At 42.2% G+C, this 15656-nt stretch overlaps 1 protein-coding gene and 1 long non-coding RNA gene across 2 annotated transcripts; both read left to right on the top strand.

Moving 5' to 3' along the window:
- The first annotated feature begins 1589 nt into the window (after nucleotides 1-1589).
- LOC127339943 (uncharacterized) lies at nucleotides 1590-2303 on the top strand. The gene is made up of 4 exons (XM_051365734.2): nucleotides 1590-1675; nucleotides 1769-1864; nucleotides 1940-2029; nucleotides 2127-2303. The coding sequence occupies exons 1-4, from the start codon at nucleotides 1655-1657 to the stop codon at nucleotides 2301-2303; spliced, it is 384 nt and encodes a 127-aa protein (XP_051221694.1). The 5' UTR covers nucleotides 1590-1654.
- Nucleotides 2304-2368: 65 nt separating this feature from the next.
- On the top strand, nucleotides 2369-2802 carry LOC127344060 (uncharacterized). The gene is made up of 3 exons (XR_007877717.2): nucleotides 2369-2408; nucleotides 2504-2623; nucleotides 2723-2802. It is a non-coding gene; the product is annotated as an uncharacterized lncRNA (long non-coding RNA).
- The last annotated feature ends 12854 nt before the right edge of the window (nucleotides 2803-15656 follow it).

Raw genomic sequence — 15656 nt, forward strand, 5'->3', positions numbered from 1 at the left:
CGGGTCATGCGTCGACCCAGTGTTAAGTGCTTTGTTCGTGTGTGGGTGTAGTTTCTTTAAATGTTTTGGTTTGTGTGTGGGTCTAGTTCTTTAAGTGTTTTGGTTCATGTGTGGGTGTAGTTTCTTTAAGTGTTTTGGTTCCTGTGTGTGGGTGTAGTTCTTTAAGTGTTTCGGTTCGTGTGTGGGTCTAGTACTTTAAGCGCTTTGGTATGTGTGTGGGTCTAGTTATTTAAGTGTTTTGTATCGTGTGTGGGTCTTAAGTTCTTAAATGTATCACTTTTCTCTCCAGTTCACCTCCGAGGGAGTTCCCCCCTATACATCCAGAATCTGCCTAAGTGTAGGAACCCCCTGTCCGAGAAGCCGGACACACCTTGGGGGGTATCCTTGGATATAAAACCATCTCAAATCACTTTTGTGCATGCCATGTGGGCACACACAAGTTTTCCAGCGATTCCGACGCTCCGGTGGTCTGTATCTTGGAAAACCCTAGGGCGGGGACCCCACAGATCTACCACTATAGCTTTCTCCGTGCGAGGGTTTACCAGTGGACTTTTTTATTTGTTTTGCTTTGTTTAGGACATATGTACATGGAAACCATAGGTTGGGCATACTTTACCATAAAATAGGCTCCGTTTGAGCCATGGCGGGGGTTTCCACATACAGATCCTGGATTTTACCAAGTGGTAGCCCATTATGCGGAAATCGTCAACACCGGGTACATCCAAGGTTAGCCAAACCTTACATCACACGTGTACATATATGTTAGGGGCAGATGCAAGTTTTCCAACAATTCTGACGCTCCGGTGATCTGTACCTTGGGAAACCCTAGGGCGGGACCCCGCAGATCTACCCCTAGGGTTAGGGTTAGGGTTATAGTTAGGGTTAGCAATGTATGTGGAAACCCTAGGGTTAGGGTTAGAGTTAGGGTTAGGGTTAGAGTTAGGGTTAGAGTTAGTGTTAGCAATATATGTGGAAACCCTAGGGTTAGGGTTAGGGCTAGAGTTAGGGTTAGGGTTAGAGTTAGGGTTAAAGTTAGGGTTAGGGAAACCGTAGGGCGGGGACCCCGCGGATCTACCCATATGTACATCGATAGCAAATGTTGGGCCTAGTGGCTCCGGTTGACCCGTCTGCGAAGAGCGTCACCCGTGGGACCTACATATGCCATCTACGAATTCTTAAAAAATAGAACCATTTTTTACATAATTCATACTAGTAAATAAATAATAGAAACATAATATAAAGTAATATGAGAGAGAGAAAAAATAAAAAAATAAAAAAAATCTATATGCCGAGGGTGGCCGTCGGCATAGGGGGGCCATGCTCTATGCCGAGGGTAGCCCTCGGCGTCTGTGTGACGCCGTGAGAGGGCCGTCATGTCGCCGCTGGAACAGGCGCCATGCTACTGCCTATGCCGAGGGCCAGGTAGACGCCGACGGCAGCCCTCGGCGTAGGAACCTGTACGCCGACGGTATCTAGACGCCGACGGTCGGCTTCCGGCGCTGCCCCGGCGAGGCCGTACGCCGACGGCCCCGATAAAAAGCCCTCGGCGTAGGGTTTGGCCGTCGGCGTCTCCGGCCATTCCTGTAGTGTTTTTAATTTATTTTAACATTGATAGACTTCTATCTTGCAACAGTGGATTGAAGATTTTTTGCATATGGATACCAAGTCTGCAGAGGTAATTATGCTTCAGAGAAAATCATTAAAAAGGCTATAAGTCGTTGACACATTGATGGTGAAGCACCAGATTATTAACTTCTTTGAACTTCAGTGGAGAGACATAGAAACTATAGGATCGAGGCAAGCATTGAGGATTGCAACAGAGTTCCCCCATATGACTGTTCGTTTCGCTGCTTTTGCATATACTGTAAGATATCCTCTTTTCTGCTAATTTAGGTGTTCGTCACTGGTGTTGCTCACAAGCTGGTACATTTTCATTCAGGAGTACATTTTGGAGTTGCGCGAGGATGCGTCACTCAAGGACCTAGATCTTGTCTATTTTGAGATCTGGAGACTTGTCATTAGGGATAAGGTTAGCATCCTGCTACAGCAAACATTTTGTGTAATGAACCACCACTGACATGCGATTGTGATTGTACACATTTCTTACTATTTTACACATATTACAGAAAAATTACATGGATGCCGTAAAGGAAGTATATGGAATGGACAAGTTCCATATACACAAACGGGTAATGGATGCTGAACTGAATTCGTCTCCCGCCTTCTGGACAATGAAACAAAGGGCAAGTTGTTCTCTTAATTATTTTTGGGCTGTTATGCAATTTTATAACCATCTCCTGTGAGTTTATTTATATTGTCAAATATGGAACATATTGCCAATTTCTGATTTCCTCTGTTTACTTTTCTAGATTTATTGGATCACCCAGGAGCATGGCATTGATTTTAATGTAAGTAGGATCCTGTACTGTCCGTTTAACACGGTGATTTATATATAACTTGAATACGTTGCTAACGTTGGTCTCACCTTTGTGTGTGAATTTAGACTGAATATAACAAAGCTCGGGATTTGTTCCGGAAGGGAGTTGCTAGGACGAAAATAAAGAACATGGCGAACTATGCTAAGAAAAAGATGGAGATTGGGGAATGGTTAAAGTTGCAAGTGGTAAATCTCCAGTATGTTAACTGTATATCCAGTAGCGTGGTAGGGTGCTTCCCCAAGATAAAAGGAACTTATGCATTGTGTTTATAATCCACCTTGCAGGATTGAGGCTCCAGGACCTGGAAGGAAACACTAGATTCATCTCTTTTGCACCTGAAGTCAGTCTATATGTTCTGTCATCTCATCTAACATAGAGCTTTACCGTGACAAACCTATTTAATCATGGCTCCAGTGTGCTATCACTAGTACAGAATAGCCTATCAGTCGTGTGTCATTTTTTGCTACCAGTCGCTGGTCCTGGCCTGCCACATATCTCGCTAGTGGTAATGTCTTACTAGTCGTGTGTGTATCCGACACGCGACTAGTATGGCGCGCAGGTACCAGTCGCGTGTGGGCCTGACACACTGCTAATAAAGTATTAGTAGCATGCACCGGTCAGATCTGCTGCTAGTGTGACTTTTCGCAATTTTAAAAAAGTTGGGACCATTGCCCAGCTGCCCACATGATTTTACACAAAACACCCTAAAAACTAAAAGAAAGCAATCGAGTCCATGGTATTGACGAGATCTTGGAGAGGAGTAAGCAATCGAGCGTCGGTGCTGGCGGAGCAGGGTGTCAGAGGTGGGCACCGGACTAGAGCGTCGGAGGTGGTCGCCTTTGCCGGGGAGGAGGTAGTCACCGTTGCGAGGTGGTCACCGTTGCCGGAGAGGAGGTAGTCGTTGTTGCCGGAAAGGAGGTGGCCACCGTTGCCGAAGAGGAGGTGGTCGCTGTTGCCGGAGAGGACGTGTACTTGTTGTCGGAGAGGAGGTGGTTGCCTGAGGTGGTGGTCATGTTTTGGAAGAAGGTGGAGAAGTGAAATAGGACGAGGGAAAGAAGCTGGAGGATGGAAAGAGGATGAGGGGAGAAGGTGGAGAAGTGGAAGAGGATGAGGGAGAAGTGGAAGAGGATGAGGGAGAAGGTGAAGAAGGGGTAGAAGAGGAGGAGGAGAAAGTGAGAAAGTGATTTTTTTGAAAAATTTCAGATTTTTGCGTCAAAATCTAAAACCTCCGAAACCCCTTTTTCCATCGATTTTTTATAATATAAAAAGTCGCTAAACAGTCGGGCGGTTAAAATCGGAAATAAAATTTTGCGTTTACATTTTCATATAAAAAACTTTTTTATCGGAGGTCATATACAACTAGAAAAACCGTTTTACCGAAACATGACGTCATTTTGCATAACATATTAAAATTAATATTTGTTAATTTTCCTTAAAACTAGATGACATAACACATCGTCATCTCGAAGGATTTCATTTTTGAATTTTCTATCATTTTTTTATTTTTTCCAAAACTGAAAATGCGATATCAATGATGGGTGCAAATCCTGGGATTAGTAGTAGGACGTCCCAAAAAAAAGGCACTGCTACTAGTAGTTTGATAGTAGTATGGTGCCCAAAAAAGAGCACCCTAGTAGTATTTTGGCTCCCTTGCGCCCCGCCAGCCAATATATTGGAAGCGGGCATACAACAACACATGCGACCGGTATGGAAATACCAGTCGCGTGCCCCCGTTGGCGCCCGCTACCGTCACTTTATAGAACCGAGTATAGTTGGACCCCACCTAGTAGTCACGTGACTTTCTATCCACTACGCTATCTGTATGAGCATACCAGCCGCGTGCCAGTTTTTGGTCCGCAAGTACTAATAGCAGTCGTGTGCGATCAGATGGGTGCGTTGCCAATGAGTGTGCCGCTATAGCATTTTCTCTACTAGTGTATATATGTGGATGGACAAAGTGATATATGATAAACCCTAAACCTATTTTTTTGATAAAGGGGATATATAAATACCACCAAGATACCAATTATATCTAGCCTTTGCAACAACGCAAACCCTAACAACAGTACGGATGGACACATAAAAAAACTAGGAAAAAGTCTCCCTATTGTGTTCCGGTCCTTGTGGCAGCAGCCTAAACATTACCACGACAACACCTGAAATCCACGTTCTCTAAAAGCGAGACTCCGAGAAAACGCTGCACATGCGCTCTTGGCATCCGATCATAGATCTTAGGTTTCACCCTAAAAGAAAGTTTCTTCTATCAAAACAATGCCTTCAACAATTTGCTTGATCATTCTTCCTACTTTGTATACCTAGTTGTGTTCTGATTTCCAATTTCATGTGTTGTTGTCTGTTTGCCTGCTATCTGTCGCTCATGTTATTTAAAATTGTTGCATGTTGTTTATATTTGTCCCTTTTATGTACCACTCACAACATCTCCAATAACTTAACCATGATATTGAGTAACCAATTTTCTTTTAGCTTTCCTAGCTTACCCAATAAATGGATATCCATATTACCTTGTGTGCACGCTGAAGTGTGGGGCATGTATGTCATTGACAGAACTATACGAGACAGCAAGGGTTGGCATGGCTTACTCCCCACACGTCTCATCTTCACACTCGTGCGCCCTGCTGCTCGCCTTTGCCATGGTGCATGGTTTGCTTCTCAGGTCACGCCCTTGCCGGAGACACACGAGGGGATGGTGGCGGTGGGAGGTTAGGAGCGTGATTGGTTGCTCGCATGCGATTTCTCGCGTTTCTTCGTTTGGCCCGGTGGATGCTGTATGAGGAGAAACTGAGCTTGGGCCATGTTGTGCACTATGTTTGGTTGCCAACAATGTTAGTAGCTACATGAGGGAAGAAGTAAAGGCCGGCATGTTTGGAACCAAAAATCGTGGTTTTCGGCTCCGTTGATGCAAAGCACAATGTTTGGCAGGCCGCATAAGGTCCGATACAGTCACCTTCGCAAGGTTGGTGAGGTTACCATCCACAAGTCCAGGGTTTAGGGTATTACAAGTGACCATACTAGCTTATGATCGCATCAGAAACATGATCCATGTCACTAGGACGACGATGATCAAGTTCTTCAGGTTGCTCCCTTCATAATGATCTGTGTTCTTAGGTGGATCTTCATGGACCTCGACTTGTGGATGCACGTTGAAGGCCTACCTGTTGTGATAAGAACTTCGATTAGGCTTCTTCAGCCTCCTCCCTTGTCTTGTACCCTTTGTGGAGGTTGTTCTCATATCCATTCACAAGAGGCCCAACCTCCTTCCATGAATGGTACACTCCTCACACTCTTCCGTAGTAGACCACATACCAGTTGAACTTCTACCAAGAAAGAGCATAAGATTGACATCAAGGAACATGGCATTGTAAGACAATTGAAGCACATAAGCTAAGCAATGTAAGCATGCATGATCATATAGGAAAAAGTATCACAAAAGTTCAATCTACTTGCTAGTGTGATCTGACTAACGATCACACTAGCACCTATGGTGTCATCCTACCACCACATCAAAAGAGGGTGTAATCCTACCACCCACAACACCGCAAGTTTTTAGCATCATGTGAAGGGTTAGTATAAACCACCTCACATAACGTGCAAGCCATGGAATCATTGTTCATCAAGCCCTAGCTACTTCAAAATCTACAACCAACATCGTCGTCGTCTTCATATCATGCATGCATCACCACAACCCCATCACAAGGGAGCACTACACGTAGTAGTGCTTTCCTAGGAACGTATTAAGCCAGAGATCCATGTGGTCCTCGGCTATCTGGACAAACCCGTTGCCTTGGGCCTATTATCCAAGAGGTGGCTGCTGATACTTTTGAGACATGTTGAGAAAACAAGCTTGATGGTGTTAGGATTCGTAGCATAGAAAACAAAAAATTTCCTACCGCAAGAACGAATAACAAGCTAAGATGCAATCTAGAAGATGGTAGCAACGAGAAGATCATGAGACTAACCCTCGAAGATTTCCAAAGCCTATGAGATAGATCTCGTTGTTGCTAAAGATGATCACTTGCCGCTTTCAAAAGCGCGTAGAAGATCTTGACGGTGCCACAGCCGGGCAGCACCTCCGTACTCGGTCACATGTTCGGTGTTGATGACGACGTCCTTCTCCCCGGTCCAGCGGGCAGCGGAAGTAGTAGATCCTCCTCTGAATCCCGACAGCACGATGGCGTGGTGGCGGTGGTGGTGGAGATCTTCGGCAGGGCTTCGCCTAAGCGCTACGGGAGGAGTATGAGGAGGGGACGGCTAGGGTTTGGAGAGAGGGGGCAGCTGGGGCACCGGCCTTGGTGCCTCTTGATGGTGCGGCCAAGGTGGTGGCCGGCCCCCTCCCTCTCTCCCTCATTATATAGGTGGAACCCCAAGGGTTAGCCCTAGAATCCAAATAAGAGTCCAACTCCCAAACCTTCCAAAGGGCCAAACCTAGGGGGAGTGGGACTCCCCCCTTTCCTTCTTACCTGGCCGGCCAAGGAGGTGGAGTCCTCCATGGACTCCACCCTCCCACTTGGTTGGCAAGTTAGGGTTGGTGTAGTCCAACCGGGACTCCACCTTCCATGGTGATTTCTTCCGAAAGGTTCTAGAACATTCTAGCGCCTTCCATAAATGCACCAGATCATTTCCAAACTTGGAAAGTGACTTCCTATATATGAATCTTATTCTCCGGACCATTCCGGACCTCCTCGTGATGTCCTGGATCCCATCCGAGACTCTGAACAAAATTCGAACTCCATTCCATATTCCATATCTACTTGAAACGACATCAAACCTTAAGTGTGTCACCCTACGGTTCGTGAACTATGTAGACATGGTCGAGACTCCTCTCCGACCAATAACCAATAGCGGGATCTGGAGATCCATAATGGCTCCCATACATTCAACGATAACTTAGTGATCGATTGAACCATTTACATACGATACCGATTCCCTTTGTCACGCGATATTTTACTTGTCCGAAGTTTGATCATCGGTATCTCCATACCTTGTTCAACCTCGTCACTGACAAGTACTCTTTACTCGTACCGTGGTATATCATCTCTTATGAACTATTCATATGCTTGCAAGCTAATCAGACGATATTCAATCGAGAGGGCCCATAGTATATCTATCCGTCATCGGGATGGACAAATCCCACTATTGATCCATATGCCTCAACTCATACTTTCCGAATACTTAATCCCATCTTTATAACCACCCATTTACGCAATGGCGTTTGATGTAATCAAAGTACCCTTCCGGTATAAGTGATTTACATGATCTCATGGTCGAAGGACTAGGTAACTATGTATCAGATGCTAATAGCAAATTGAACTTAATGACGTGATCTTATGCTACACTTAATTGGGTGTGTGTCCATTATATCATTCATCCAATGACATAACCTTGTTATTAATACCATCCAATGTTGATGATCACGAAACCATGATCATCTATTAATCAACAAGCTAGTTATACAAGATCGAGGCTTACTAGGCACTGCTTGTTCTTTACATAACACACATGTATCAATGTTTCGGTTAATACAATTATAGCATGGTATGCAAACATTTATCATAAACACAAAGATATATAATAACCACTTTATTATTGCCTCTTGGGCATATCTCCAACAGATGGCGTGTACTCGGCGTATGCGGACGCGTTGTTGGGGAACCCCAAGAGGAAGGTGTGATGAGCACATCAACAATTTCTCTCTCAATAAACCAAGGTTCAATCAACCAGTCGGAGAAAGGCGTGACTTATGAAGGTGTTGCTGGCTGACTAGTTACAGGGCGCACTACCGGCGTCAGCAACAACGTGGAACCTACACACAACACAACCAAAGTACTTTGCCCCAACTTACAGTGAGGTTGTCAATCTCACATGTTTGCTGAATACAAAGGATTAGACGTATCGAATGGAACGAGATGTTTGCAGAAAGTAAACAGAATAAGATTGCAGTTTAATTTATCAGTAAAGGAAGTAGGACCGGGGTCCATAGTTCACTAGAGGTGTCTCTCCATAAAAAAATAGCATGTTGGGTGATCAAATTACAGGTGGGCAATTGAAAGGAATATCGACCATACATGACAAGATGATTACTATAATATTTGGTATTGGTCATTAGAACATAATAAATAGACCGTAATCCAACTGCGTCTATGACTAATAATCCACCTTCAGGTTAGCGTCCACAACCCTTCCAGTATAAACTATCACATTAAGCAATGTGTGTAACGTAAACAATAGAGTCACCCTTGGATAAAACATTGTTCTTTTCTCCCTAGTAGCAACATCACATCTACAACCCAAGTTATAAAGTCACTCTCCCAGGAAACTAGAGGCATGAACCTACTATCCATCATAAATACCCCCTCTTGGAGTCACAAGTGTCCACTTGGCCAGAGTTTCTACTAGCAACGGAGAGCATGCAAGATCGCAAATAACATATGACATGAATATATAATCAAACTCAACATAGTATTCAATATTCATCGGATCCCAGCAAACCAAACATACAGGATTACATAAAGATGATCTTGATCATGTAGGCCGGGCAGCTCACAAGATCGATACATGAAGCACAAAATGGAGAAGACAACCATCTAGCTACTACTATAGACCCATAGTCCAGGGATGAACTACTCACGCATCACATCGGAGGTGGGCATGGCGATGTAGATGCCTCCGGCGATGATTTCCCCCTCCGATAGGGTGCCGGGAAGAGCTTCAGAACCCCCGAGATGGGTCCTGCAATGACGGCCCCGATGAAACTTTTCGTGGATGGAGGCTCAGGTCCAGGGTTTTCTCAAGATCGTGAATAAATAGGCGGAGGGGCGGTGTTGGTGGAGGCCAGGGGGTCCCACACCACCCCTAGGCACGGGTCAGGGCCGCGCCTAGGGTAGGTGTGGACGCCCTGCTGCCCCTCTCCGACTCCCCTCTGAACTCTGTCTTCGTTATGGTAAAATATTGACTTCGGCTTTTATTTCATCCAATTCCGAGAATATTTCCTGTACAACTTTTCTGAAATACAAAAACAGCAAAAAACAGGGGAACTGACACTATGGCATCTTGTTAATAGGTTAGTGCCGGAAATCATGTAAAAGTGCAACGAAGTGTAAACAAAACATATATAAATTGGTGTAAAATAAGCATGGAGCATCAAAATTATAGATACATTTCAGACGTATCAGCATCCCCAAGCTTAGCTCCTGCTCGTCCTCTAGTAGGTAAGTGATAACAAAATAATTTTTGAGGTAACATGAAGCCAGCACAATCTTGATCAAGCATGTAAAGCATTGTGAGCTGGGATCTAATTAGTCTAACATAGGCATGATAGATATAATTCAATTTAACTTAGCAACTATGTTATAACATGAAGAGTAACTCAAACAAAGGATCATGAATAATAGTGCATTGAAAGCAACTATGTGTTTATGATCATAGAGTAAACATAAAAAAGTGGTACTCAACATGTCCTTATGGAATAGTGCTGGCGTGTAGTTGACGTGGGAGTTAGAAATCTCTGTGGTGTAATTTTCCTTCACATCCCCGGCAACGGCGCCAGAAAATCTGCTTGATACGCGTACAGCACGCGTCCGTTGGGAACCCCAAGAGGAAGGTGTGATGCGTACAGCGGCAAGTTTTCCCTCAGTAAGAAACCAAGGTTTATCGAACCAGTAGGAGCCAAGAAGCACGTTGAAGGTTGATGGCGGCGAGATGTAGTGCGGCGCAACACCAGGGATTCCGGCGCCAACGTGGAACCTGCACAACACAACCAAAGTACTTTGCCCCAACGAAACAGTGAGGTTGTCAATCTCACCGGCTTGCTGTAACAAAGGATTAGATGTATAGTGTGGATGATGATTGTTTGCAGAAAACAGTAGAACAAGTATTGCAGTAGATTGTATTCGATTAAAAGAATGGACCGGGGTCCACAGTTCACTAGAGGCGTCTCTCCCATAAGATAAATAGCATGTTGGGTGAACAAATTAGAGTTGGGAAATTGACAAATAAAGAGGGCATGACCATGCACAAACATGATATGATGAGTATAGTGAGATTTAATTGGGCATTACGACAAAGTACATAGACCGCTATCCAGCATGCATCTATGCCTAAAAAGTCCACCTTCAGGTTATCATCCGAACCCCTTCCAGTATTAAGTTGCAAACAACAGACAATTGCATTAAGTATGGTGCGTAATGTAATCAACAACTACATCCTCGGACATAGCATCGATGTTTTATCCCTAGTGGCAACAGCACATCCACAACCTTAGAACTTTCTCTCACTGTCCCAGATTTAATGGAGGCATGAACCCACTATCGAGCATAAATACTCCCTCTTGGAGTTAAGAGTAAAAACTTGGCCAGAGCCTCTACTAATAACGGAGAGCATGAAAGATCATAAACAACACATAGATATAAATTGATAATCAACATAACATAGTATTCTCTATCCATCGGATCCCAACAAACACAACATATAGCATTACAGATAGATGATCTTGATCATGTTAAGCAGCTCACAAGACCCGACAATGAAGCACAATTAGGAGAAGACGACCATCTAGCTACTGCTATGGACCCATAGTCCAGGGGTGAACTACTCACTCATCACTCCGGAGGCGACCATGGCGGTGAAGAGTCCTCCGGGAGATGATTCCCCTCTCCGGCAGGGTGCCGGAGGCGATCTCCTGAATCCCCCGAGATGGGATTGGCGACGGCGTCTCTGGAAGGTTTTCCGTATCGTGGCTCTCGGTGCTGGGGGTTTCGCGACGAAGGCTATAAGTAGGCGGAGGAGATAGGTCAGGGGGCCACACGAGGGCCCCACACAACAGGCCGGCGCGGCCAAGGGCCCGGCCGCGCCGCCCTGGTGTCTGGCCACCTCGTGGCCCCACTTCGTATCATCTTCGGTCTTCTGGAAGCTTCGTGTGAAAATAGGCCCCTGGGCGTTGATTTCGTCCAATTCCGAGAATATTTCCTTACTAGGATTTCTGAAACCAAAAATAGCAGTAAAACAAAGAATCGGCTCTTCGGCATCTCGTTAATAGGTTAGTGCCGGAAAATGCATAAATATGACATAAAGTATGCATAAAACATGTAGATATCATCAATAATGTGGCATGGAACATAAGAAATTATCGATACGTCAGAGACGTATCAAATAGCAAAACATAAATGCAAGGACACCTTCAAAGTTCAGAGAGTGACTAGATACAAATAATTTAAGAACAAGCAATAGCACAATAATGAATCAATCAATAATAATTCTGGGACTATGCACATTGCACTAAGAATGACAACTATGCTCTCTTAATTGGTGCATAAAGTAGAAGGTGAAGACTCAACATGATAGTAAAAGAAAGACCCTTCGCAGAGGGAAGCATGGATTACCCATGTGCTAGAGATTTTTATTTTGAAAACAATAGGAGTGTTGAAAATATTTATTTTGAGAGATGCAACTCATGTAAACGGTAGTGATAAATAGTATGGCTTATGCATAATTACTTCCTATAAGTTTGCTTGCCTCATGCAGAATATACTAATAGTGCTCACATATTGTCCTAATTAGTTTGGACTTCCATGGATTTTCATCACATACATATATTTTAACCAAGTGTCACAAAGGGGTACCTCCTTGCCTCCTGTACAAAGGTCATAGGAGATGAATCTCATTTGATTTCTCAATTTTTAAGAATCTCAACTTTTTGGACATCCATATCGGGAAAACAAGGACAACATATATTTGGACTTTTGTCCAACCGAAACTTCCACCATGTGAACATGACTTTAGTTGGCGGCCCAATGTTCATCTCTAACAATATGCATACTCCAATCTTTGCAACTCATGGTAAATCTCGCTTACTTCAAACAAGATGAACATGCATAGTAATTCACATGATATTCAATAAAAGCATATTGATGGTGTTCCCCATGACAGCATGGTTATCACACAACAAGCAACTTATAAGAACTAAAAATTTATATGACATAATACTTGCCACAATAGTTTTTAGACTACTTTCCCATGAGCTATAATTTACACAAAATAGGTGATAATTTTTGAAGGCTTAAAGGTAGCACACAAAATTTTTACTTTGGAGTGGCGGTGAAATACCACATATAGGTAGATATGGTGGACACAATTGGTAACTTTGGTTTTTGGTGGTTGGATGCACGAGTAGAGCTCATACTCAGTACAAGTGAAGGCTATCAAAAAGACTGGAAGCAACCAACTAAGAGAGAAATAATGGCCATAATCATGCATAGCGACAAAACATTATCAATCGATCAAAGCATAAAGTGATATTGCAAATCAAAAATTAAATTATCATAGAGGATTTAGTTGACTGGTTATAGTCATAACATGTAGAAGCATGTGCCAAGTCAACCCAATAAAGCATCAAATGAGAATAACATAATATCATGCTTTTATGATAGAAACAACACAAGATTCTTTCAATGACACATTATGCACTCTCGGCCATTTGAAAAAGTCATGCTAAAATAATAAATACTAACATATGAAAAAAATAACATCCAACATGACATGCCAAAGTCTAGACAAGCTTCCATTTGCATCACTATAGTCATGAAATATTTTACTCGTATCCAACACCAATCAACTTATTTGAAATAACTCTCGGAGATGAAATACAGTATGGACAATAGAGATAATCATACATAAATAAACAATACTAACGAGCTCTAAAAAAAATTCAAGTGAAAGAAAAAGAGCTAAACGCGGTACCGGAAAACTAGAACACTCGTAGAACAATAACAGCGAAAACTAGAGCGTTATATGCAATTAAAACGGAGCGGATCTTTATCCAAAATAAATGTGCCAGGATCCAAAATATTCTACAACAAACAAAACAAAAACAAAAATATGCTCCAAGAACAACACATAGCGTATAAAGCAATAAAAATATAGCGTATAGAGATATGACATGTTGCTTTGTTGATGAAGAGGGGATGCCCGGATGCCTTGGGCATCCCCAAGCTTGGATGCTTGTACCTCTTGAATATGTCTTTGGGGTGCAGGGGCATCCCCAAGCTTGAACGTTTGTTCATTCTTCATCTCATCACATCATTCTTCTCTCCCTACACTTTAAAACTTCCTTCATACAAAAACTTCGCACAATTCTTCATTAGCAGCATTAGTACAATCAAAATAAAGTAATCCACTTATATTCAGTACTAACATATATTAAACATCTATTAAAGCATAAGCTACTGTAGCAACCTTTTAAAAAAGCTCTTTGATCAAAAGAAATCAAAAGAAAGAGATTTAAGAGGCAAATGAAAATAGTGCAGAAATCTATCAAAACAGAACAACATGTAAAGATCGATTGTTTTGAAAATCCTCTGTTGCTTATCTCAAAAATTGGTCAACTAACGAAAGTTATATAATAACATGGGGCATATGCATAAAACATGACAACTCAAAATTCCGCTCTGGCTATTTTTACGAATATTTATGGTAACAACACAGAATCTGTTTTCAGGACAACAACTTCCCCAAACATTACTTTCTTCCTATTAGAGGCTATTCTTGGCACAAAAACGAAATAAAAATGATAAGGAGAGGTCATTACAGTAGCAATAACTTCCGAGATTCAACAAAAAGAAAAAAAATATGTAAATAAAACATGGATTGTCTCCCATAAACGTTTTTCTTTAACACCTTTCAGCTAGGCGCAGTAAAAGTGCGAGCATCAAGTATTATCAAGTGAAAAAACATCAAGATCAATCACTTCCTCTAAAACACAACTTGTCAAAATAGGCACTTTAGATACCCCTGGAGATGATTCAACATGTAAGCCACTCTTAGTTGTACCAAAAGTTTTATCAATTTTAAACATATTATGGGGTTTTGGCTTAGGTGCCTTGGGAACATACATGAATTTTTGCTCTTTTCCCACTAAAGCTTTCTCCTTCTTAAACCCAAGGGAGGAAAAGGTTGAACTTAAAGTTTCCATAGTCTCCTCTAGTTTACCAATCCTAAGGTTTATACTATCATGGATATTCCTAGCCTCTAAAATAGTGATTTTTTTATTGATACTTTTTATTGATTCATTAATTTGGCTAGCATTATCAAGGTAATTTGGAAAACTTTTCTCTAAGGAGTTTACTCTTTCTATAACAACCTCCAAAGTGTTCTTAGTTTTAACAATATTAGTAGGTGGGATTCCTACCAAACTTTCAATTAAATTGCAGGCTTCCATAGTGGGAGCACCTAGAAAATTACCCCTCGCGAGAGTATCCAAAACATATCTATTCCAGCTAGATAAACCAACATAAAAATTTCTAAGGAGGACCAGAATATTTTTTTGTACATCTATGATGAGAATTACTTATTCTATACCAAGTATCTTTCAAACTTTCTCCCCCTTGTTGCTTAAAAGAACGAACATCAACTTCAGATAATACTCATTTTAGCAAAAATAAAATTAAGCAACAGAAATAACAGCTATAATAGAAACTAAGTTTTGTGTGTTATATATATAAAGACAACTATAAAAGTAAACTAATTTTTGTGTTTTTGTTATAATAAAGAAAACGAAACAAAATAAAGTAAACTAAGCAAACTATAACAAAGTAAAGAGATTGGAGATGAGAGACTCCCCTTACAGAAATCCTCTTTCTCCTGGGCAACGGCGCCAGAAAACAAGCTTGATGGCGTGTACTCGGCGTATGCGGACACGCTGTTGGGGAACCCCAAGAGGAAGGTGTGATGAGCATAGCAGCAAGTTTTCCCTCATTACGAAACCAAGGTTTAATCGGCCAGTAGGAGAAATGTGTGATTTCTGAAGGTGTTGCTGGCTGACTAGTGGCAGGGCGCACTACCGGTGTCAGCAACAACGTGGAACCTGCACACAACACAACCAAAGTACTTTGCCCCAACTTACAGTGAGGATGTCAATCTCACCGGTTTGCTGAACAAAAAGGATTAGACGTATCGAATGGAAAGAAATGTTTGCAGAAAGTAAATTGAATATGATTGAAGTTGAATTTATTAGTAAAGGAAATAGGACCGGGGTCCACAGTTCAATAGAGGTGTCTCTCCATAAAGAAATAGCATGTTGGGTAATCAAATTAAAGCTGGGCAATTGACAAAATATCGACAATACATGACAAGATGATTACCATGATATTTGGTATTGGGCATTACAACATAATACATAGACCGTAATCCAATTGCGTCTATGACTAA

The sequence above is a fragment of the Lolium perenne genome, chromosome 3 (genome assembly GCF_019359855.2).
Source record: "Lolium perenne isolate Kyuss_39 chromosome 3, Kyuss_2.0, whole genome shotgun sequence".
NCBI classification, from domain to species: Eukaryota; Viridiplantae; Streptophyta; class Magnoliopsida; order Poales; family Poaceae; genus Lolium; species Lolium perenne.